The sequence below is a fragment of the Pristiophorus japonicus genome, chromosome 18 (genome assembly GCF_044704955.1).
Source record: "Pristiophorus japonicus isolate sPriJap1 chromosome 18, sPriJap1.hap1, whole genome shotgun sequence".
Taxonomy (NCBI): domain Eukaryota; kingdom Metazoa; phylum Chordata; class Chondrichthyes; family Pristiophoridae; genus Pristiophorus; species Pristiophorus japonicus.
The window spans coordinates 87,841,031-87,863,183 of record NC_091994.1 but is presented as its reverse complement, the minus strand read 5'-3'; the positions used below and the strand labels follow the sequence as shown (position 1 = coordinate 87,863,183).

The 22,153-nt window shown below is 48.3% G+C and overlaps 1 protein-coding gene across 1 annotated transcript in view; it reads left to right on the top strand.

Moving 5' to 3' along the window:
• Positions 1-22,153, top strand: part of LOC139229064 (rootletin-like) — a 165,186-nt gene that overhangs the window by 112,467 nt on the left and 30,566 nt on the right. The window contains exons 26-30 of the mRNA XM_070860722.1: positions 2,255-2,422; positions 3,581-3,965; positions 6,216-6,433; positions 12,158-12,278; positions 15,975-16,138. Of these exons, the coding sequence (XP_070716823.1) occupies positions 2,255-2,422; positions 3,581-3,965; positions 6,216-6,433; positions 12,158-12,278; positions 15,975-16,138 (1,056 nt within the window). The remainder of the gene's footprint in view (positions 1-2,254; positions 2,423-3,580; positions 3,966-6,215; positions 6,434-12,157; positions 12,279-15,974; positions 16,139-22,153) is intronic.

Here is a 22,153-nt window from a genome sequence, read left to right as displayed (position 1 = left end):
GGATGGGGCTCAGGGCTGGTCTGAATGCCTTGTTGCACCACAGTCTCTCAAACATCTTTTTACTCATGATGGATTGGCTAGCGCCAGTGTCCAGTTCCATGGCTATGGGTAAGCCATTCAATTTTACGTTTAGTATTATAGGTGGACATTTCATCAAAAATGTGTGTATCCCGTGTACTTCAGCATCTGCCTCCTCTCTCTGAGGCTCAAAATTGCTTTGATCCACCATGGACCGATCTTCCTCTGCCACGTGGTGGTTAGCAGGTTTTGCAGAGCTTGCAGCTCGTTTGCAAGCTCATTGGAGGTGCCCATTGTTCCACAGCTCTTGCAAACATACCCTTTGAAGCGGCATGAATAGGCTGAATGGAAGCCTCCACAACGCCAACAAGGTGTGAATTGCCTTGCATTCATCCTTTGTTGGGGACTCTGAATCATCTGGGTCACCTGAGGCCTGCTGGCAGTTGCAGACTCGTGGGTTCTGCCCTGTACATTTCTGCTCGCGAACACAGTTCAAGTTAATTTATGAACATTGCTACCACTTGTGTGCTGAGAGATTTATTTGGTGTTATCACTGGTGGACATAAACGCCTGTGCTATCGCAATGACCTTACTGAGGGTCGGTGTCTCTACAGTCAAAGGTTTTCGTAGGATGGTCTCGTGGCCAATGCCCAGTACAAAAAAGTCTCTGAGCATTGCTCCAGGTAGCCATCAAACTCACATTGTCCTGCAAGTCGCCTTAGCTTGGCGACGTAGCTCACTACTTCCTGACCTTCAGATCGCTGGCACGTGTAGAACCGATACCTCGCCATCAGCACGCTCTCCCTCGGATTAAGATGCTCCCGAACCAGTGTACACAGTTCCTCATATGACTTATCTGTGGGTTTCACCGGAGCCAGAAGATTCTTCATGAGGCTGTAGGTCAGTGCCCCGCAGGCTGTGAGGAGGACCGCTCTCCTTTATGCAGCGCTTCCTTCTCCGTCCAGCTCGTTGGCTACAAAGTACTGGTCTAGCCGTTCGACATAGGCTTCCCAGTCCTCACCCTCCGAGAACTTCTCCAGGATTCCCACAGTTTGCTGCATCTTTGCGTTGCATTTGTATTCTCGTCACCAGTTATTGTGTTCCTAACACAGATGAGGCTGCACACAGGGAGGTTAAAGTAACAGTGACCACAGTCTTTAATATGACATTCCAGAGTGAGGAACAGGCCTTAGGGGCCAGCTTATATACAGTACTTCCAAGGGATGCTGGGATCCCTTGGGACTTCAGGGGATGAGCTCCCTGGTGGCAGAACATGGGAGTGCATGCTTTACAGATACACAACAGGTTCATTGTTGCTCCTGCATTTTATCTTAACCTTTTGTCAATTGTCAGGCAGAGTTTAAAAAAATATTTGTTCATGGGATGTGGGCGTCACTGGCAAGGCCAGCATTTATTGCCCATCCCTAATTGCCTGTGAGAAGGTGGTGGTGAGCCGCTTTCTTGAACCACTACAGTCCGTGTGGTGAAGGTACACCACAGTGCTGTTTGGGAGAGTTTCAGGATTTTGACCCAGCGACGATAAAGGAAAGGCTTGGGGTTATACCTGAGCTGAAGTCCACAAACGTGCTCTAGTTACTTGGCTACTGATTTTTTTAGTATTCAGAAATTCAAATGAAGAGGCCCATAGTGCAGGACACCAACATGGTTGAAAAGAGTAGACAAGAAGTCAAGACAACTCATCAGTCATAATGCGAGCTTTTCTCCAGCACAAGGGAAGTGCTGGAAGACTGACTGAGAGGATTATCAGTTACACTGGAGTTTGAGTGGGCCTGGTTATGCTATTTCAGATTGTTAATTATCTTTATATCACACTTTCAATCCTGGTTTTATTGATATCCGTTATCAGGTCTAATTTCTAAATTCTCCATTGTCCAATGAAAGAAGGAAGGACTTGCATTTCTATAGCGCCTTTCACGGCCTCAGGACGTCCCAAAGCCACTTGTGAAGTGTAGTCCCTGCAGTAAGTCCCTTTCCTTTAGTACAGTAGGGTCCTGTGCTCCAGTACAGAAGGGTTTGCAGTCTAGTGCTGTAGGGGCCTGCCCACTAACAGCACAAGGCTTTGTGATCCATTGCTGGGTGTCTTGCACTCCATTGCCGTTCCTTCACTCCAGTACAGTAGAGCCCTGCATTCAGGTGAGGTGACGTGGTCTTTTTTCTTGTAACCTGTTTGATGTTGATTCCGCCCCCCCCCTCCCCCCACCCCCCGCCACATCAGGTGAAGATGTTGGATAGTGAAAACATGAAGAAGAATAAGGAGGTTGTGGAGCTTCAGGCCCGTGTGGCGCTGGACGAACAGCGAGAGGAGGAGAGCAGACGCGAGTCATTTGAACTAAAACAGAAAATAGTGCAAACTGAAGCCAGCAGGGAATCTGCACAGAAAGAGGTGAATAAATGATCTTATTCTTGAGCGCAAGCTGGACTGTGAGCTAAATACAAAGCGGGTGGAGCTGCTCCCAATGGCTTGTGGTTCCAAGCATTGCTCTGTGTGGTACTGAGTCATAAAATTCAGAAAGGGTCCTGTGGGTGGACGGTCAGTTCTGGAGCATGTGGGACAGTCGCTGCCTTTGGAACGGAAGTATAAAATTGGGAGGAAAAATGCAAAACAGGTGCTGTGTTTATCATCCTCCATTTCTGTCGGTTTTCTCCCCATCTTTCCTGAAGTCACTAGCCTCTCTCAAGCCAAGTTCCTATTGACACCTCCTGGTATCTCCTGAAAATGGCCATGTGAACCCAAACTACATCTGGAGGTTATTGGATCATGAAGGGAAATCACAGCCGAACCCAATTCTGTCCTCACCCAGCACCCAAATTCCAGCAGAGGTGAGGAGCAGGAACCCTGAATAATGCTCGCCTCCACACCCCAGGGTTGGTAAAACCAATTGTAACACCCTCTACTAACCCAGGTTAGAATCGGACAGCAGAGAAGGGGGTCTTTCAGCCCATCGTGCTTGTGCCGGCCCTTTGAAAGAGCGATCCAGTTAGTCCCACTCCCCTGTTCTAGCCCCATAGCCATGCACAATTTTTCCCCTTCAAGTATTGATCCAGTTCCTTTTTAAAAGTTACTATTGAATCTGCTTCCACCACCCTTTCAGGCCGTGCATTGCAGGTCATAACAATTCACTGTGTAAAACAAATTCTCCTCATGTCCCCTCTGGTTCTGTTGCCATTGACCTTGAACCTGTGACCTCTGGTTACCGACCCTCCGACCAGTGGAACCAGTTTCTCCCCATTTACTCTATCAAAACCACTCATTCACCCAGCACAGACCGAGATTGGGAAGTAGGACTTTCCTGATTTGAATGGCTCAGCCACTCACTCGATAAACTCACTCATCCATTGGGGGAAGCTTCAACGGGTGTTTGTTTGTTCGGAACTGATGCCATCTGATTTATCAGCTGGATTGCCACCGGTAACAAAGCTGCCGCTATTAAAGTGGTGTGAATGGGCTCAGTGAGAAATGACCCGGGTTTGAGGGTTTGAAAATCGAGGGTTTTTCTCTTGAGCAGCACTTGGATTGCCAGCCAGTGTCTTGTCGTTGCAGGTCACCAACCTCCAGCGCAAGATGGCGGCTGTGGAACAAGAATTCCGCATCAGGGAGAAGGACCTGTTGGGCGGCCTGGAGGAGGCCCAGGGAAATGGGAAGAAGCTTCTGGACAATGCGCGCAACCTCGAGCTGAAGCTGGAGAAGACTCACACCGAGATCCACGAGCTCTGCCTGAAGCTGAGTGCAGCCGAGGGGCGGGTGAATGGATTGGAGGCTGAGCTGGCACGGGTGGAGGGGCTGAAGCGGGAAGTGGAGTTCAAGCTGGGGAGTCTGCATTCTGCACTCCGCCGCACGCTGGGAATCAGCCGAGCTGGACGCACCCAGAGTCCTGCAATCCGTGGACGCAGCATCTCGCCCCACAGACCACAGTCTCCGACAAAAGGTAAACACTGCAGGCAGATATTTCAAGAAGGATTTCTGCTATGATTCCTAGGATTTTAATAGAGTTGAACTATAAATCTGGGAGTTGTTTTAAAACAAACCTCCCCCCACAAAATTTAAATTGGATAATTTCATGTGTTGTTTCTTTTTTTTTTCCACTCACTCAATCACTCACTCACTTATTTACTCACTCACTCACACACACACTCTTTCTGGGTCTGTGTCTATTTCAATTCTGACTCTGTATGTGTCCTCGGTGTCTGGCTCTCTTTCTCTCTCCTTGTCTATGTCTGAGTCATTCTCATAATTCTATCTCTCTGTCCCCTTTTATCTCTATCTCTCTCTTCAAGTCTCTCTCTTTGTCTCTCTCCCCATCTCCTCCCACCCTGACCTCGTTCTATCTCCTGTCTCTCTTTTTCTGTGTGTGCTCTCGATAGTTTTCCTATCTTCATTTCAGCACGTCTCGCATTCTCATCATCCCCCATGTACTAGTGAGTAATTCAGGTCATTAACAGAGGAATATATAGGCAACAGGGCCCTTGCTGATCTGTATGATGTGATACAAATCACTGCAGTACATACTGATCCATAAAAGGGAGCTGCTTTGGAATCTTACAAATATACACAGTTATGAAAGTCATGAAAAAGTTATTGTTATTCAGAATATCTGGCATTAGAAATAAAACTCCAATTTTCTAGGTCTCCACTCGCAACCAAAGCACAAGAAGCTGGCCTAGAGGACAGGGCAATAAGGACAGTGAGAGGGCCATCACCCAGTTCCACTTCCAGCATCTGCTTACTCAACAGAGCTCACAAATTCCTGAGAAAGTCTTCAAAACATTGAGAACATTAAATAGAAAGAGAGAAGGGGCTGAGCAACCTTTCCCTGTGAACCCCTGGTAAATGAGAACTCTTGTTCATTTTTTAAAATTCATTTGCGGGATGTGAGCATTGCTGGCAAGGCCAGCATTTATTGCCCATCCCTAGTTGCCGTTGAGAAGGTGGTGGTGAGTTGTCTTATACAACTGAGTGACTTGCTCGGCCATTTCAGAGGGCAGTTAAGAGTCAACCATATTGCTGTGGGTCTGGAGTCACATATAGACCAGACCCGGTACGGACGGCAGATTTCCTTCCCTAAAGGACATGAGTGAACCAGATGGGTTTTTACGACAATCTGGTAGTTTCATGACCACCATTGCTGATACTAATCTATTACAAATTCCAAATTTGTTTAGTGAACTGAATTTAAATTCCCCAGCTGCCGTGGTGGAATTTGAACTTATGTCCAGATTAGTCCTGGCCTCTGGATTACTATCCAGTAACATGACCACTATGCTACCGTTCCCCACCATATGATGGACAATGCCGATCTTAGATGAGCCATGCTTAGGTTTACTGATATTAGTGCCCTGGTGGCTCAGTGGGCAAGTGGTCACTGGTCTGGCACTGAACCACACGGACCAGCACAGTTCCAATGTTCGATACCTAGTCTTGCTGAGTTAGTCAATTTCAGCTGGAGTGATGGGCGAGGCCCTGCACATGTCCTTGCTACTCTTGAGTTAGGGAGGGGAAAAATTAGCCCAGGTTCCTGCTCTTGATCACTATCCAATAATCCCTTTTGGAAAGTGTGTGAGCATGGATGTTAGGCAACTCTTGATGTGATGCTCCCCATGGATGAATAGCCAGCTACCCCTCACTGTCCAGGCCCATACACGAGGATGGGGGCCATTAGGATAAGATAGTGGATGGTGCTCAGTGCCTGTGAATCACCCTCCAGCCGGATTCACGGTTTCAGGAGTGGCTACGAGTAAGAGGACAACTAGAAAAAAATATGTTGAGCTGTAAAGAAAGAAAGAGCTTGCATTTATATGGCACCTTTCATGACCTCAGACGTCCCAAACAGCTTCACAATGCATTTGAAATGTGGTCACTGTTGTAAGGTCCCACAACAACAATGTGATAATGACCAGTGATCGGTTTTAATGATGTTGGTTGAAGGATAAATATTGGCCAGACAGTGGGGAGAACTCCCCTGCTCTCCTTCGAAAGGGCATACCTTGGTTTAACGCCTCATCCGAAAGACAGGACCTCTGACAGTGTAGCACCCTCAGCACTGCACTGGAGTGCCAGCCTGGATTATGTGCTCAAGTCCCTGGAATGGGACTTGAACCCATTACCTTCTGACTCGGAGGCGAGAGTGCCACCCACTGAGCCATGACTGACACCTGTTGATGTTATTGTGCGATTTCAGGTTTTGACAACACCTTCACCACCACGACGAACGGTCAGGGCAGCCCAATCCCTCAGACTGGAACCCCTGAGCGTAGCGCCATGTCCCGCCCAGCATCACCCGAGCGCTCGTTCTCCCCGACCCGCAGCGAGCAATTTGTGGCTGACATTGACCCGGAAGTGGTTCGAGCAGCTCTGCGAGATTTCCTTCAGGAGCTGAGAGACACGCAGAGGGACCGGGTAAGGATGGAAGTGGGATCACTCCCACTGGTACTGAGCGAGACCAAGTAAGAATGGATGCTGGGTGGCAGGATCTGTAGTAAGGGTATTGAGTGAAGTTGGTTAAGGATGTGAACGGTATCAATGATTGCTTAGAGGCACTGGAGAAGATGCAAAAAAGATTTACAAGGATGATACCAGAACTGACAGGCTATAATTATCAGGAAAGACTGAACAGACTGGGGTACTTTTCTCTTTAAAAAAAGAGAGGTCTTTGAAATTATGAAGAGGTTTGATAGGGTAGATGTAGAGAAGATGTTTCCACTTGTGGGGAATCCAAAACTAGAGAACAGAAATATAATATAGTCACTAATAAATCCAATAATGAATTCAGTAGAAACTTCAGAGAGTGGTTAGAATGTGGATTTACTACCACAGGGAGTGGTTGAGGCAAATAGTATAGATGCACTATAGATGCACCTGGATAAGTACATGAGGGAGAAAGGAATAGAAGGGTATGGTGATAGGGTTTGATGAAATGGGGTGGGCGAAGGCTTGTGTGGAGCATGGACCAGTTAGGCTGAATGGCCTGTTTGTGCGCTGTAAATTCTATGTCATTCTTAATTCCGCATGTAAAGGCTAGCACTGGAAGGAATACTATCTTAGACTTAATGTTCAGTAATGAGTCACAGTTAACAGGTTAACTGGAGCTGACAGAACACTTCGCTGCTTTAGAGCAGTCCATTGTAAGATTTAACATACCGGACTGTAACAGGCTTAGGGATAATAGTATGTTGGGGAGACCTAGAAGTGGTTAGATGGGAGAGGGAGCTGGTGATTATTGCAATACACAATGGGATACTTCTAATTTTTTTTTAATTCCAAAAGGTTGTGATGCTTTAAATATCCCCATGAGAAGAAGAAAAGTGTGTGATGAGTAAAAGCCGCATTGGCATCCTGGGGACTTGGGTAACTTGTGCTCAAAAAGACGTATTCTGCAGTTTATAAAATGAGTCATTGTCTATTGGTTGGGGAAAAGTATAAAAAGCAGTTAGCATTAATGAAAAGAAATATTAGCCAAATTAAAATGAATCTAGAAAGGGGGATGTGGAACATATTCCAAATAACAAGAAAGCATTTTTGCTCAGAATACGAGTCAGAGGTCAGTTGGAGAAGACACAGGACCGTGGCAGGGTAACTCAGGCAGGATTATAGGTGATGACAAGGACACGGCAGAAGAGTTCAACAGATGTTCAGTATCTATACTTAACTGTGAGTGGGCTGGGCCCAGACCTTTGTATAGCAGGTAAACCTGAACCTCAAATGGGTTGCTCACACATCGCTAGGGAAATGGTGGAAACTAAATTAAAGGAGAGTAAAAATCACCAGGGCCAAATTTAATTTTGCCGAGAGTACTGAAGAAAATGGCTGATGTTGTGAATGATGACCGAGTAAATATTTGTAATAGTTCGTTGGGAACTAAATAAGTGCTGAATGATTGAAGGCAGGTAGATTTTAAAAATGGACTGGAATCAGAATCTGCCAACTATAGACTAGTGAGTTTGACCTCTGTATTCGAGGTCAAACAGGGCTGCGTCATTGCCCCAACCCTCTTCTCAATATTCCTCGCTGCCATCCTCCACCTTACAGTTGACAAGCTCCCCGTTGGAGTGGAACTAAACTACAGAACCAGTGGCAACCTTCGCCGTTTGCAGATGACACTAAACTGGGTGGTGGTGTGAGCTGTGAGGAGGACGTTAAGAGGCTGCAGGGTGACTTGGACAGGTTAGGTGAGTGGGCAAATGCATGGCAGATGCAGTATAATGTGGATAAATGTGAGGTTATCCACTTTGGGGGCAAAAACACGAAGGCAGAATATTATCTGAATGGCGGCAGATTAGGAAAAGGGGAGGTGCAGCTGGACCTGTGTGTCATGGTTCATCAATCCTTGAAAGTTGGCATGCAGGTACAGCAGGCAGTGAAGAAGGCAAATGGTATGTTGGCCTTCATAGCGAGAGGATTTGAGTATAGAAGCAGGGAGGTCTTACTGCAGTTGTACAGGGCCTTGGTGAGGCCCCACCTGGAATATTGTGTTCAGTTTTGGTCTCCTAATCTGAGGAAGGACGTTCTTGCTATTGAGGGAGTGCAGTGAAGGTTCACCAGACTGATTCCCGGGATGGCTGGACTGACATATGAGGAGAGACTGGATCAACTGGGCCTTTATACTCTGGAGTTTAGAAGGATAAGAGGGGATCTTATAGAAACATATAAGATTCTGGCGGGACTGGACAGGTTAGATGTGGGAAGAATGTTCCCGATGTTGGGGAAGTCTAGAACCAGGGGACACAGTCTTAGGATAAGGGGCAGGCCATTTAGGACTGAGATGAGGAGAAACTTCTTTACTCAGAGAGTTGTTAGCCTGTGGAATTCCCTGCCGCAGAGAGTTGTTGATGCCAGTTCATTGGATATATTCAAGAGGGAGTTAGATATGGCCCTTACGGCTAAAGGGATCAAGGGGTATGGAGAGAAAGCAGGAAAGGGATACTGAAGGAATGATCAGCCATGATCTTATTGAATGGCGGTGCAGGCTCGAGGGCCAAATGGCCTACTCCTGCACCTATTTTCTATGTTTCTATGTCTCCAGGCCAGGTCCAAGACCACCCCAACCTCTGTCGTCGAGCTACAGTACACGGACGACGCTTGCGTCTGCGCACATACAGAGGCTGAACTCCAGGACATAGTCGACGTATTTGCTGAGGCGTACGAAAGCATGGGCCTTATGCTAAACATCAGCAAGACAAAGGTCATCCACCAGCCTGTCCTTACCGCACAGCACTGTCCCCCAGTTATCAAGATCCAGGCGCAGCCCTGGACAACGTGGACCACTTCCCATATCTTGGGAGCCTCTTATCAACAAGAGTTGGCATTGGCGACGAGATCCAACACTGCCTCCAGTGCGCCAGTGCAGCCTTCAGCTGCCTGAGGAAAAGAGTGTTTGAAGACCAGGCCCTCAAAACTGCCACCAAGCTCATGGTCTACAGGGCTGTAGTAATACCCGCCCTCCTGTATGGCTCAGAGACATGGACCATGTACAGTAGACACCGCAAGTCGCTGGAGAAATACCACCAATAATGTCTCCGCTCGATCCTACAAATCCCCTGGGAGAACAGACAGACCAACATTAGCGTCCTCGACTAGGCCAACATCTCCAGCATTGAAGCACTGACCACACTTGATCAGCTATGCTGGGCAGGCCACATAGTTCGCATGCCAGACATGAGACTCCCAAAGCAAGCGATCTACTCGGATCTCCTTCACGGCAAACGAACCAAAGGTGGGCAGCGGAAACTTTACAAGGACACCCTCAAAGCCTCCCTGATAAAAGTGCAACATCCCCAGTTACACCTGGGAGACACTGGCCAAAGACCGCTTTAAGTGGAGGAAGTATATTCGTAAGGGCACCGAGCACCTAGAGTCTTGTCGCTGAGAGTGTGCAGAAATCAAGCGCAGGCAGCGGAAGGAGCGTGCGGCAAACCAGTCTCAACCACCCCTTCCCTCAACGACTATCTGTCCCACCTGTGACAGGGACTGTGGTTCTCGTATTGGACTGTTCGGCCAGCTAAGAACTCATGTTAAGAGTGGCAGCAAGCCTTCCTCGATTCCGAGGGACTGCCTATGATGATGATGATGATGACCTCTGTAGCGGGGAAGTAATGCAAAGCATCATGAGGGATGCTATTAATGGTACTGAGAACACTCTAACTTGATAGGGGATACTCCATGCGGCTTTAGAGAACAGAGGTCATGAATACAAACCTGATCCAGTTATTTGAAGAAGTTACTAGAACGGTCGATCGGGGAATTTCAATAGATGTCATCTACTTGATTTCCAGAAAGCTTTCAATATAATGCCACAAGGGACTGAGCTAAAATTAAGTCCAGTGGTGTCAAGGGTCATGTAGTGAAATAGATTGCAAATTGACTAAAGGACCATACGCAAAGCGCGGTTTTAAATGGGCCTCCTTCCAATGGGGTCTAGTCAGTAGTGGGGTGTCCCATGGATCAATGCTGGGTTCTGCTCCATTTATTATGTTTATTAACAGTTGTTCAGTATGAAACTAGATCCACAATAATATAAGGCTTTGAGGACCCCTCATTTGGAGTACTGTACGTTTACAGTCCCTCACTTCAAGAAGGGCATTCTGGCTTTAGGAAAGGCACAGGGAAGGGCAATGAAGATGATCTCTGACCTAATGCTCTGAGTAATGGACATAGACTTAATGCCTTATTTTGGGTTTATTGGAGAGGTCTAGACTTCAAGAGAATCTGAATTAGGTTTTAAATTGATCAAGGACATCAATAGAGAACAAGTGGATAGATTGTTTGAGGTGATGGGCTCGGATAGACCTAAACTTGAGAAAGCTGAGAATGAGGTTAGAGTGTGGAAGTTTTATTTTTCTCAGAGGGTAATCGACCTATGGAATGGCATGCCAGAGGTGGCAATGAGGACTGACTCCTTGCAGTCCTTCAGAAGGTGTAAAATGCATTTCTGGAAACTGCATGATCAAGGCAGAAGGAATATAAGATTTTGGGTTGTGACCAATGGGCTGGGACCCCCCCCTAGGGTTTGCCTGATTGCCTTTGACGAGGTTGAAGAGGAATTGGTATTTATTTTTGACTCTCCCAGATAGTGAAAGGTGGGGAGGGGATATTTTAAGATTTGCCCTTTGGAAACTTTACCTGATAAGCCAATGTGCTCTATTACAGAGGGCAGGCTGTGTGTTTGCACAATGGTTCTCTCATTTGGAACAACCCTTCTCTGTTCAGGTCATTAGGGAGAGGCAGTGTTAGAGAGTCAGTCAAGACCAGCTGAGGAGCAGCGCTAGCTCAGGCCTGGCAGCTGATCCCTGGCCCACCCTCTGTCAATGAGTGCTGATTGGTGGGAATAGGCAAGGCCCCAGGCTTTGAAAATCACCGTGCGCGCATGAAACAGAAAGCTGCTCGCACATCTATGAATGTGGATCATCCCACTCACCCATTGCCTGCATTTAAATAGAGCAATCCAGAAGCAGTTGTTTTTCTGTCCTGCTGTAAATTATCGAAGTTCTTGGCGGACACTCCCACAAACAAGACTGTCCAGTTGAACCCCAGAGGTCTGCTCATCCTTGGCGCAAACATGGGATAAATGAAATGATGAGGTAAATCAATCCAGCGGTGTTACATTGAAAGTTGTATGAAAGGTCCCAGCAATGCTGGACTGGCAGGGCCTCCATAAAGAGCTCATCTAAGCCCGCAGCCCATGGGGCCTGGTGGGTGATCCATTGTAGTGACAAGTATCGTCAGGCCCTCACTTAATGTGGGACATTTGAAAAGAAAACACGAGAGGGCAAACTTTGTGCGACTACAAACCCATCCTCGAGCCTCGCCGAATGGCAGCTACAATCAGAGGATCAGACATTGAGGACTTGCAACCCTCCCAACGCACCATGTGGAGCAGTGCAAAATCTACCCCTGCAATCGTCCATCAATATCGGAACCAAAAAGGTGGGATACTACTTTCAGTCTTCATCAGAGCAGCTGAAACATTTGCTGATCGACCTGCTGTGTATTCCAAGCATTTCCTGTAGTTGAACTGATTGTAATAGTCAAACGCAATCATCTTTTGTTTATTTAGTGCTCCTCTTTCCTGAGGGGATACCCTCAGCACGTGTTCTCGTCAGGTAATTCTGCCATCTTTCCCCTCAGGATGAAGCACGCATTCAGGGCTCTAGTCTGAGCAGACAGCTGGGAGAGATGGAGTCCGACCGGGACAATGTCAATAGTCGCTTACAGCAGCTGCAGAGATCATTGGCTGAATGTGTAGAAGGTCGGTCACACAATCTCTGATTGTGGTTTTTTGGAGGGAGGGGGTAGCCTAAGTCATGTTGCCTGCACCTCTGATATAGGAGCTGCAATTTGTGATACACTGAACAAATGCTGACCGGGAGCTTATCCAGGTGAGGGCTGGCAATAGTGGAGAATGGAACATTTACCCATTTCGGGCACTCTGTGGCAGCAGCACGGCCTAGAAAAAGGGTAACGCTCCCACTACACTGTCCTTTCAAACACTGCCAGGTTAGGTACTGCACGGCCTAGATACAGGGTAACACTCCCTCTACACTGTCCTTTCAAACACTGCCAGGTTAGGTACTGCACGGCCCAGATACAGGGTAACACTCCCACTACACTGTCCTTTCAAACACTGCCAGGTTAGGTACTGCACGGCCTAGATACAGGGTAACACTCCCACTACACTGTCCTTTCAAACACTGCCAAGTTAGGTACAGCACGGCCTAGATACAGTGTAAGGCTCCCACTACACTGTCCTTTCAAACACTGCCAGGTTAGGTACAGCACGGCCTAGATACAGTGTAAGGCTCCCACTACACTGTCCTTTCAAACACTGCTAGGTTAGGTACAGCACGGCCTAGATACAGTGTAAGGCTCCCACTACACTGTCCTTTCAAACACTGCCAGGTTAGGTACAGCACGGCCTAGATACAGTGTAAGGCTCCCACTACACTGTCCTTTCAAACACTGCTAGGTTAGGTACAGCACGGCCTAGATACAGTGTAAGGCTCCCACTACACTGTCCTTTCAAACACTGCCAGGTTAGGTACAGCACGGCCTAGATACAGTGTAAGGCTCCCACTACACTGTCCTTTCAAACACTGCCAGGTTAGGTACAGCACGGCCTAGATACAGTGTAAGGCTCCCACTACACTGTCCTTTCAAACACGGCCAGGTTAGGTACAGCACGGCCTAGATACAGTGTAAGGCTCCCACTACACTGTCCTTTCAAACACTGCTAGGTCAGGTACAGCACGGCCTAGATACAGTGTAAAGCTCCCACTACACTGTCCTTTCAAACACTGCCAAGTCAGGTACAGCACGGCCTAGATAAAGGGTAAAGCTCCCACTACACTGTCCTTTCAAACACTGCCAGGTCAGATACAGCACGGCTTAGATCTTCTTCTTAGGCAGTCCCGCGTATCGAGGATGACTTGCTTCCAGCAAAAAGGGATGAGTTCACAGGTGTTTCAATGAAGGACCTAATATTCCAGTCCCGAACTACATATTGAAGGGTGGAAGATGCCTGTGTGTGGATTTTTTTAACGTGTGATGGCCGTTGTACACCAGCCACCACACGGGCTTGACAGAGCTAGGTCTTGGTCCAGTGGCAAGGGTTAACCAAGGTGACTGGAGACCAGCTCTGCTGCACAGACCTAGTGCGCACACATATCACAGTGTGGGCTGGCCCGTGCTGCCCCGGGCCCTCGTCTCTTCTGGGCCCCCAACTCGCGCCTCTCCTGGGCCCCAATCACATCGCTCTGCAATCTCTCGCCGCTCCTTTGCCCCGCCCTCGCCGCTCCCGCTGTACCTGCCCACGCTCCAATCACCGACCTGGGTTATGTGACATCCAATCCATTCGCCCTCGTCACAGCCGTCGCCCTCCCGGACCAGCTCGCGCTGCACCTTACAGTGGCATGCCACCGCACCTCCGCTCCTTTTATGGACCCGACCTGCCTCGCTTGTGGGCCGGCTTAGATACAGGGTAACGCTCCCACTACACTGTCCTTTCAAACACTGCCAAGTCGGATACAGAGTAACACTTCTTCTACACTATCTCATCAAACACTGCCAGATCAGGTAGTGCACAGGTTAGATACAGGCTTATGTACCCACTAGAGTGTCCCATCAAACACTGCCAGAGAGGAAGGGGCCGAAATTGCGCCTTTCTATAAGAGCCATGCCGCGGGTCGGTAAGGACTCACCGCTCAGTTGGCGCGAGGGGCCGCCATTTTGTAAATTGCCCTCCTTTATTTGTTTTTCGTTGTATGGGACCGTCCCGCCCGTTTTCCCGCCGTGTCGTGCACGCGCCAACCCTTTATGGACCGGCGGTGACCCCCTTTCCGACACCCATGGGAAATTGCCCTGCGGGAGTGGCGCCACCAATGGTCGCCCCCGACAGCTTTTCCCGGCGGGAACCTCCTTGTGGCTGGGCGGCGCATCCACCCTTAAAGGGTTTTAAAATTTTATTTTAATTGTCGGCTGACTGCCAGGCCGGCCCGACAATGGCGGCCACGGGTTCGGCCGGGGCGCCAACAGGTCGCCCGGCACCCCCTCTTGGGTACCGGGCCGCTGGCCCAGCCAAAATTCTCCCTGGTGGCCCAGTGTTTGCCACTAAAGTGGCTGCAGAGTTCGCAGTGTCCCTCCCCTTTAACTGAAAGGGAGGGACGCTGTGACACGTCAGCGGCGCTGATTACTCGGAGCGACGGTCGCTCCGACCCACCTGCACTTCCGTCCCAATTCAAAAAAAAATTCATAGAGCTGAAAATCTCCGGGTTGTCCGCCCCATGCATTGAGGCGGACAGAACCCTTAAAAATCGGTCAGTGCGCCCCGTTTCAGGCAGGGGGCAATTTCAGCCCCTTCTCTACACTGACCTTACAAGAATGCCCCCATTCTGCATCAGTGTGAAACTTTCCATTTTCCACAGCCACCATCCCCTGGCCTCTCTGAGTGAGTCTGACAATTTAGTGCCAATTAGGGGGTAGTTTGTGCTGTGTTCCCTTGCACCATGAGGAACTGGATTGAGACCGCCCCACACTCATTTCATACAGGACTGCTCGTCAGCAGAGGAAGGAGGGTCCGCGTGGACCAGATTTGAACCCAGAGTTGAAAGCACGGTGTCTGACCCAGTGCACCGGGTGTAGTCCATTTTAAGGGATTGTTTCCAAATTGAAAGGCGTTAGTTGCTCAACAATAATAGGGTTTATAGGGTTTCCTGAACATTCCTCTTAGATCCTTAGTTTGGCCGTGCTCTCTCCCTGGAGACAAGCCAGGTCATTTTCCCAGATGCTGCAAACGTTTCAACTAGGACATCATGGGGCAGCTGGGGATAACTATAGTGCTCCCAAACTATCATTGTCACAGCGGCAGGGTTCCAGCATGAAAGGCATCCATTTTATTAAAAGGAGCAGGTTATCCCAATACAAATTTATCCAAATCACCTTTAATTTAGATTACTTCAGGCTTGAAATTGTTTGAAAAGCTCATCCCTTCTAAATGCACCAACCTAGTCCATCCCAGTGAGTGCAAGCTCAGGCAATGTGTGCCTGTTCTCTTTATAAAGAGTTTTTACGGATGGCTTACTCCTGACTCCATTGTGGGCAGCCATTTTCCTGTAAGACTCCCAGTCTCCAGTAGTGGAAATCTGGAACACTCTCTCTCCCAAAAAAGCTATTGAGAATTTGGAAAGGGTAGTAAGGGAACCAAGATGGGTAGATGGAAACCAGCCATGATCGACATGAATGGTGGAACAGGCTCAAGGGCTGAATGGCCTACTCCTGTTCCTCTGGTCCCTCCAGCCTGATTCTGACCAGAAAGGATGGACAGTGCGAACAAAGCCAAAGTTCACTGACCCAAGCTCCTGCTTCACTGAGCTCAGGTGCCAGTATCAGTGGAAGACTCGAGAGGTTGTTGAGGAAGGCACTGACTCTGGATGACCCTCTGTGTTTCTAGGTAAGCGGGGTATTGATGGGCGACTGACCAGTGCCCAAACTGCACTTGCACTGCAGGAAGAGGCGATCCGTCGCAATGAGCGAGAACGCAAAACGCTGCTCGATAAGATTGCGACACTAGAGAGGACCATCCAGTCAGCTGACAGTGACCGGAGAACCACGCAAGTAAGGTTTACCATGAGCGATCCAGTCACCCAGCACCCATTTCTTACGGGAATTGTTACACCACACTGGTTTCCACTTTTATTTTCACTCCTCTCCTGATGCTGGGGTATGGGCACCTCTTCTAAAGAAAGAAAGACTTGCATTTCTTTAGCACGTTTCAGGACATCCCAAAGCGCTTTACAGCCAATGAACTACTTTTGAAGTGTAGTCACTGTTGTAATATTAGAAACACGGCAGCCAATTTGCGCACAGCAAGGTGCCACAAACAGCAATGTGATAATGACCAGATAATTTGTTTTAGTGATACTACAACAAATAGGACACTAGGGAGAATGTCCATCTGAGAGGGCAAAGGGGCCTCGGTTTAACGTCCCATCCGAAAGACGGCACCTCCAACTCAAGTCTCAGGAGTGGGCCTTCTGACTGAGGCGAGAGTGCTACCACTGAGCCATGGCTGACACAATGACCACTCTTCATGTGTGAGTCGAGGCAGTGAAGGTAGGCAGGCTATTAGACTGTGGAGGGACTCACAGCAGAGTCTGATTTCATCCTCAACCAACATTTCCCACATGGGTCACTTGAGTTGGAACTTTGTGTCATTCCTCTCCTGCCCCGGGATCCCAGTTCTGAGGCTAAGCTGGGATCAGGCCTGGAATCTGACCTGGGCGGCTCACAATACTATAATGAGAAATGCATTTCCTTTCTGAGCCAAGGAGGTGCTCAACCCTGCAATTATAATAGATCACATAGCATTTAACCATAAACGTGTAAACCAAGATTATATGAAATTCGATGAAAACGACAAATTTTGACTCATGAACAAATTCTCCTGAAGCTGCCAGCCCAGAACACATGCTCTGCTTGTCTGAAACGAGCTCCCCCAGTGCTGGGGTCCAGACTGCTTGGCTTTGTCTGGTTTCTGTTTTAGTTAACGAGAGGAGGTGAGAGATGGAGTGTCTGCCAGATTGGTAGTGCGTGCGGATACTGTGAGGCCAGGCCCAGCTCTGCCTCAATAACAGCATTAAGGTGGTGTGTTACACTGTCTTAAAGGGGCTGTATAATGTTGCAATATATCGTACTATGTTTATGTGTACAGTTTGTGTTGGGTCTTCAGGTGAGTGAGCTGGACATATTTGATTTGTCTCATCTTTACTTCCGCCCTGTAATGTATTTGCTTCATGGGTTCTTTGCTTAAGAATTCATAGCAACACATTAAGAACTAGTTGGTTTATTAGCAAAGGTTTAACAATCACACTACACATTACCAGTTCATCCAGCAGGCTCACAACCACCTGCCTCATCGGGGATCCCCTGAACCCAACTGGCTGGGGTTTTATTGAGTCTTGTGAACATCACGTGACTGTCTAAGTGACTCCCAACTCAACAGCTCTACAAACCTGTGAGCATACTCACAAGTGCACACATTACACCCTCAAGCTGAGCAACTTGTTCTGGCCACTGCGCCATTCCACGGGCACCAGTTGCCCCCAACTGTGAGCCGAGAGACCACATATTCAATCATGACAGGTGAGCCTGGCCCCGTCCACACTCGCCATCCCCGTCTGTGCATTTTCTGGCAGAGCTTAGCCGTTAGCAGGTGCCCTGGCTGATCCCCCCCCCCCCGCCCCCCACCCTTCATAGCCCAGGATTACTGAAGCCCATTTGTATTTTTGGTCAGTTGCCCACTGGTGCCCAAGAACACCCCCTTTGAGCATCCTATCTGAATGTGTCTCAAAAATAAACATATGTTCCCCACTCAGCACCTCTTCCCTGTAACCCCAGCACAGAGTGTTGGCAGTGCCTGACATCTCCAATTACCATCCAACCACGTCAAGAAAGAAAGACTTGCATTTATATAGCGCCTTTCACGATCACCAGATGTCCCAAAGTGCTTTACAGCCAATGAAGAACTTTTTGGAGTGTAATCACTGTTATAATGTGGGAAACGCGGCAGCCAATGTGCGCACAGCAAGCTCCCACAGACTGCAATGTGATAATGACCAGATAATCTGTTTTTAGTGATTGATTGAGGGATAAATATTGGCCAGGACACCAGGGATAACTCCCCTGCTCTTCTTCGAAATAGTACCATGGGATCTTTTCCCGCCTGAGGGAGCAAACAGGGCCTCAGTTTAACATCTCATCTGAAAGACAGCACCTCTGACAGTGCAGCACTCTCTCAGTACTACTGGAGTGTCAGTCTAGATGTTTGTGCTCAAGTCTCTGCTCTGGAGTGGGACTTGAACCCACAACCTTCTGAGCCACAGCTGATCACTAGCCCCTGCCATCACACCAGCTCAACAAAGCCAGTGACCACCTTTAACCACCACTCCGATTAAAAGAGAACTGCTTGCTCAGAAGGTTGTGGGTTCAAGTCCCACTCCAGAGCAGAGACTTTAGCACAAACATCTAGACTGACACTCCAGTAGTACTGATAGAGTGCTGCACTGTCAGAGGTGCTGTCTTTCAGATGAGACGTTAAACCGAGGCCCTGTTTGCCCCCTCAGGTGGACGTAAAAGATCCCATGGTACTATTTCGTTGATTTCATCCACGATGGCAGTAAAAAAGAAAGAACTGGCATTTATATAGCACCCCTCATGACCTCAGGACATCCCAAAGCACTTTACAGTCATTGAAGTACTTTTGAAGTGAAGTCAGCAGGGGCGCTATGATTGGTCTACGTGGCCCTGAGGTTACGGATGGGATACCCAGCAACATCCATGTGGACATTGGGTGAAAGCAGCATCTAGCTCAGCGATGATGCCCTCCAGGACTGCCTATCCGACTGACATTCAATTTCCGGGTCACTTGGATGAGGTACCAAATCCCGCCTGATATCCACGAAACCCCTACTCCCAGCAAGTGTCATCTTAAGGAGAGTAGGGAAGAAAATTGCAATGAGGGGGAAAGAGAGAGTCTTTTTGCCTAACCGATCAAGGAATTGGGGGGGGGGGGGCGCGGGGGGAGGGGAGAGAAGGGGGGCTGGGGGGGAGGCAGTGGGGAAATAAGAAAAACAAAGTTTAGAAAATTGCCCAGCCTTACAAAAATAAGGAATAGACTGTCTGGATCGGACAGGACCCTCTGTGACCCAAGGTGTAACATTCGGACCAAATCCATCGAAACACTGGAGCCCTGTCCTTCAGTCTAAAGATGAATAGAAGCTTGCTCCAGTGCCCTCGGCTGCAATACTAATTTGCAAGATATTGTTGAAAAACAAGGGAAAAGAAGCACGGGAAATTCTGGGAGTTTAGGACATCCGAGGCCATCGCATTCCAGTTAATACGAGGATTAGATGGGACGTCCTTAAAGGAAGAGACGGCGGCTCCCAGAATCCAAGGGAACCCCCAGACTGCACTTGGCAGTGCTGGAAATTCCAGAGTTGGCTGGCTAGCATCTGGAGTGCACTGGCTGCAGTCCAGGAGAATAATCTAATATTTCTCTTGGCATTGAGTGCTGGGGGGGAGGTCTGGCAGACAGCAAGCGGTTACAGCGAGAGAGACAGCCTCCTGGGCTGGGGGCACATCTGTGAAATATGGTTGGCCCACCATGCGGCATTGATAAGGAGCCCTGCGTGGGTGCAGTCAAGCCCGCCTGCAATGAATGCCCACGGGTAGGAAGATTGTGTGGAGCACTACTGATTGTACGGGCAGAGTGCGGTCTGGAGTATGAGGAGAGGATGTGGGCGCGTGGTTATAGTGAGAAGGAAGCTATTTGTCGGGCTACTGCGAGGTTGTAGTCAGCTCCTGGTGGCTCAGTGAATAAATGGAGTGTCTGGTATGTTACTGAGCCTTACAGACCAACAAGGTCCCAGGCCTTTGATGACTTAGCCAGCAAGTCTGTGGTACCTCGCTGTAATGTATTTGCTTCGTGGGTCCTTTGCTGAAGAATTCATAGCAACACATTGCTATTAGGAACTAGTTGGTTTATTAGCAAAGATTTAACAATCACACTACACATTAATAGTTCATCCACATCGTGGATCCCCTGAACCCAACTGGCTGGGGTTTTATTGAGTCTTGTGAACATCACGTGACTGGCTAAGCCACTCTCAACGCAACAGTGATACAAACCTGTGAGCACGCTATGGCTGCCGCGTTTCCCACATTACAACAGTGACTACACTCCAAAACTACTTCATTGGCTGTAAAGTGCTTTGAGACATCCAATGGTCATGAAAGGCACTATATAAATCCAAGTCTTTCTTTCTTTCATACTCACAGATGCATACATTATACGTGCCATTACTTTAGTAACAACTTGCATGAATATAGCACCTTTAACATAGTAGAATGTCCCAAGGTGCTTCACTGGAGTGTAATCAGACAAAAATTGACTGCGAGCCACATAAAGCGATATTAGGATAGGTGATCAAAAACTCGGTCAAAGAGGCATGTGTTAAGGAGCACCTTAAAGGAGGAGAGAAAGTTAGTGAGATGGAGAGGTTAGAGAGGGAATCCTAGAGCTTAGGGCCTAGGCAGCAGAAGGCATGGGTGCCAATGGTGGGGGGGAAGGAAATCGGGGAGGCATGTCAGGCCAGCATTGGAGGAATGCAGAGTTCTCAGAGGGTTGAAGTGCTGGAGAAGTGTAGGAAGGGGTGAGGCCATGGAGGGATCGGAATACAAGGTTGAGAATTTTAAATTCGAGGCGTTGTTGGACCGGGAGCCATTGTAGGTCAGCGAGCACAGGGGTGATGGGTGAACGGGACTTGGTGCGAGTTAGGACATGGGGTCAGCGAGCACAAGGGTGATGGGTGAAGGGGACTTGGTGCGAGTTAGGATACGGGCAACAGAGATTTGGATGTCAGCTTTGACAGTGAGTGGCAGCAGGGTATTCAGCCATGTAGAGAACCAATACTGTCCTCAACTGAGATGCCCACATAGCCAGTAGAGGTCACCAGATAGCGATCAGGAACAGGAATCCTGAGTGATTTGCTTCTTCCTTAGCCCAGGGGGCTGAGGCTAATTGTATTGGTCCCAACTGCCAATCCAGCTGAGATTCATTAACTCAGTACAAATCGGTCAATTGAAATATTCAGGACCGAGATCGATAGATTTTTATTGGGTAAGGGTATCAAGGGATATCGAAACAAGGCAGGTAAATGGAGTTGAGGGACAGATCAGCCATAACCTGATTAAATGGTGGAAAAGGCTTGAGGGGATGAATGACCTACTCCCAGTCCTATGTTCCGAGGATCCACCATCTGCTCTGTTGGGCTCAGTGCGATCCCAAGTAATGGGTTTACCAACTGAGGCACCAAGGAAGCTTCCTCCTTTTATAAGTTTTAGGGGGAAATTTTCAGTGTTCCCCTTGCTGACCCATGCCTGCCGAGAGTGCAGGTCAACAGACTGCATAAGCGCGCCCGTGATTTTTCATTCTTTAACTTTCAGGGAGTAGGAAAGCAGAGAATTTCTCCTTTATTCCCTTACACTTAACCGAGTCCGTAACACGACAGAAAGAAGTAGGAAAGAAATAAAGAACATGCATTTCTATAGCGCCTTTCACGATCTCAGGACATCCCATGGCACATTACAGCCAATGAGGTCCTGTCACTGTTGTAATGTAGGAAACACGGCAGCAAGTTCCCACTCCAGGGACTTGAGTACAAAAAAAAACCCAGGCTGACTCTCCAGTGCCATGCTGAGGGAGTGCTGCACTGTTGGAGGTGCCGACTTTCGGATGAGTCGTTAAACCGCCTGCTCTCTCAAGTGGACATAAAGATCCCATGGCACTATTTCGAAAAAGAGCAGGGTAGTTATCCCCAGTGTCTTGGCCAAGATTTATCCCTCAATCAACATAACAAAAAACAGATTATCTGGTCATTATCACATTGCTGTTTGTGGGAACTTGCTGTGCACAAATTGGCTGCCTCGTTTTGTTGAATACAGCAGTGACTCCACTCAAAAATACTTAACTGGTTGCAAATCGCTTTGAGACGTCTGGTGGTCATGAAAGGCATTCTATAAATTCAAGTCTTTCTTTCAAACAGTGATAGTGACTAGATAATCTGTTTTGGT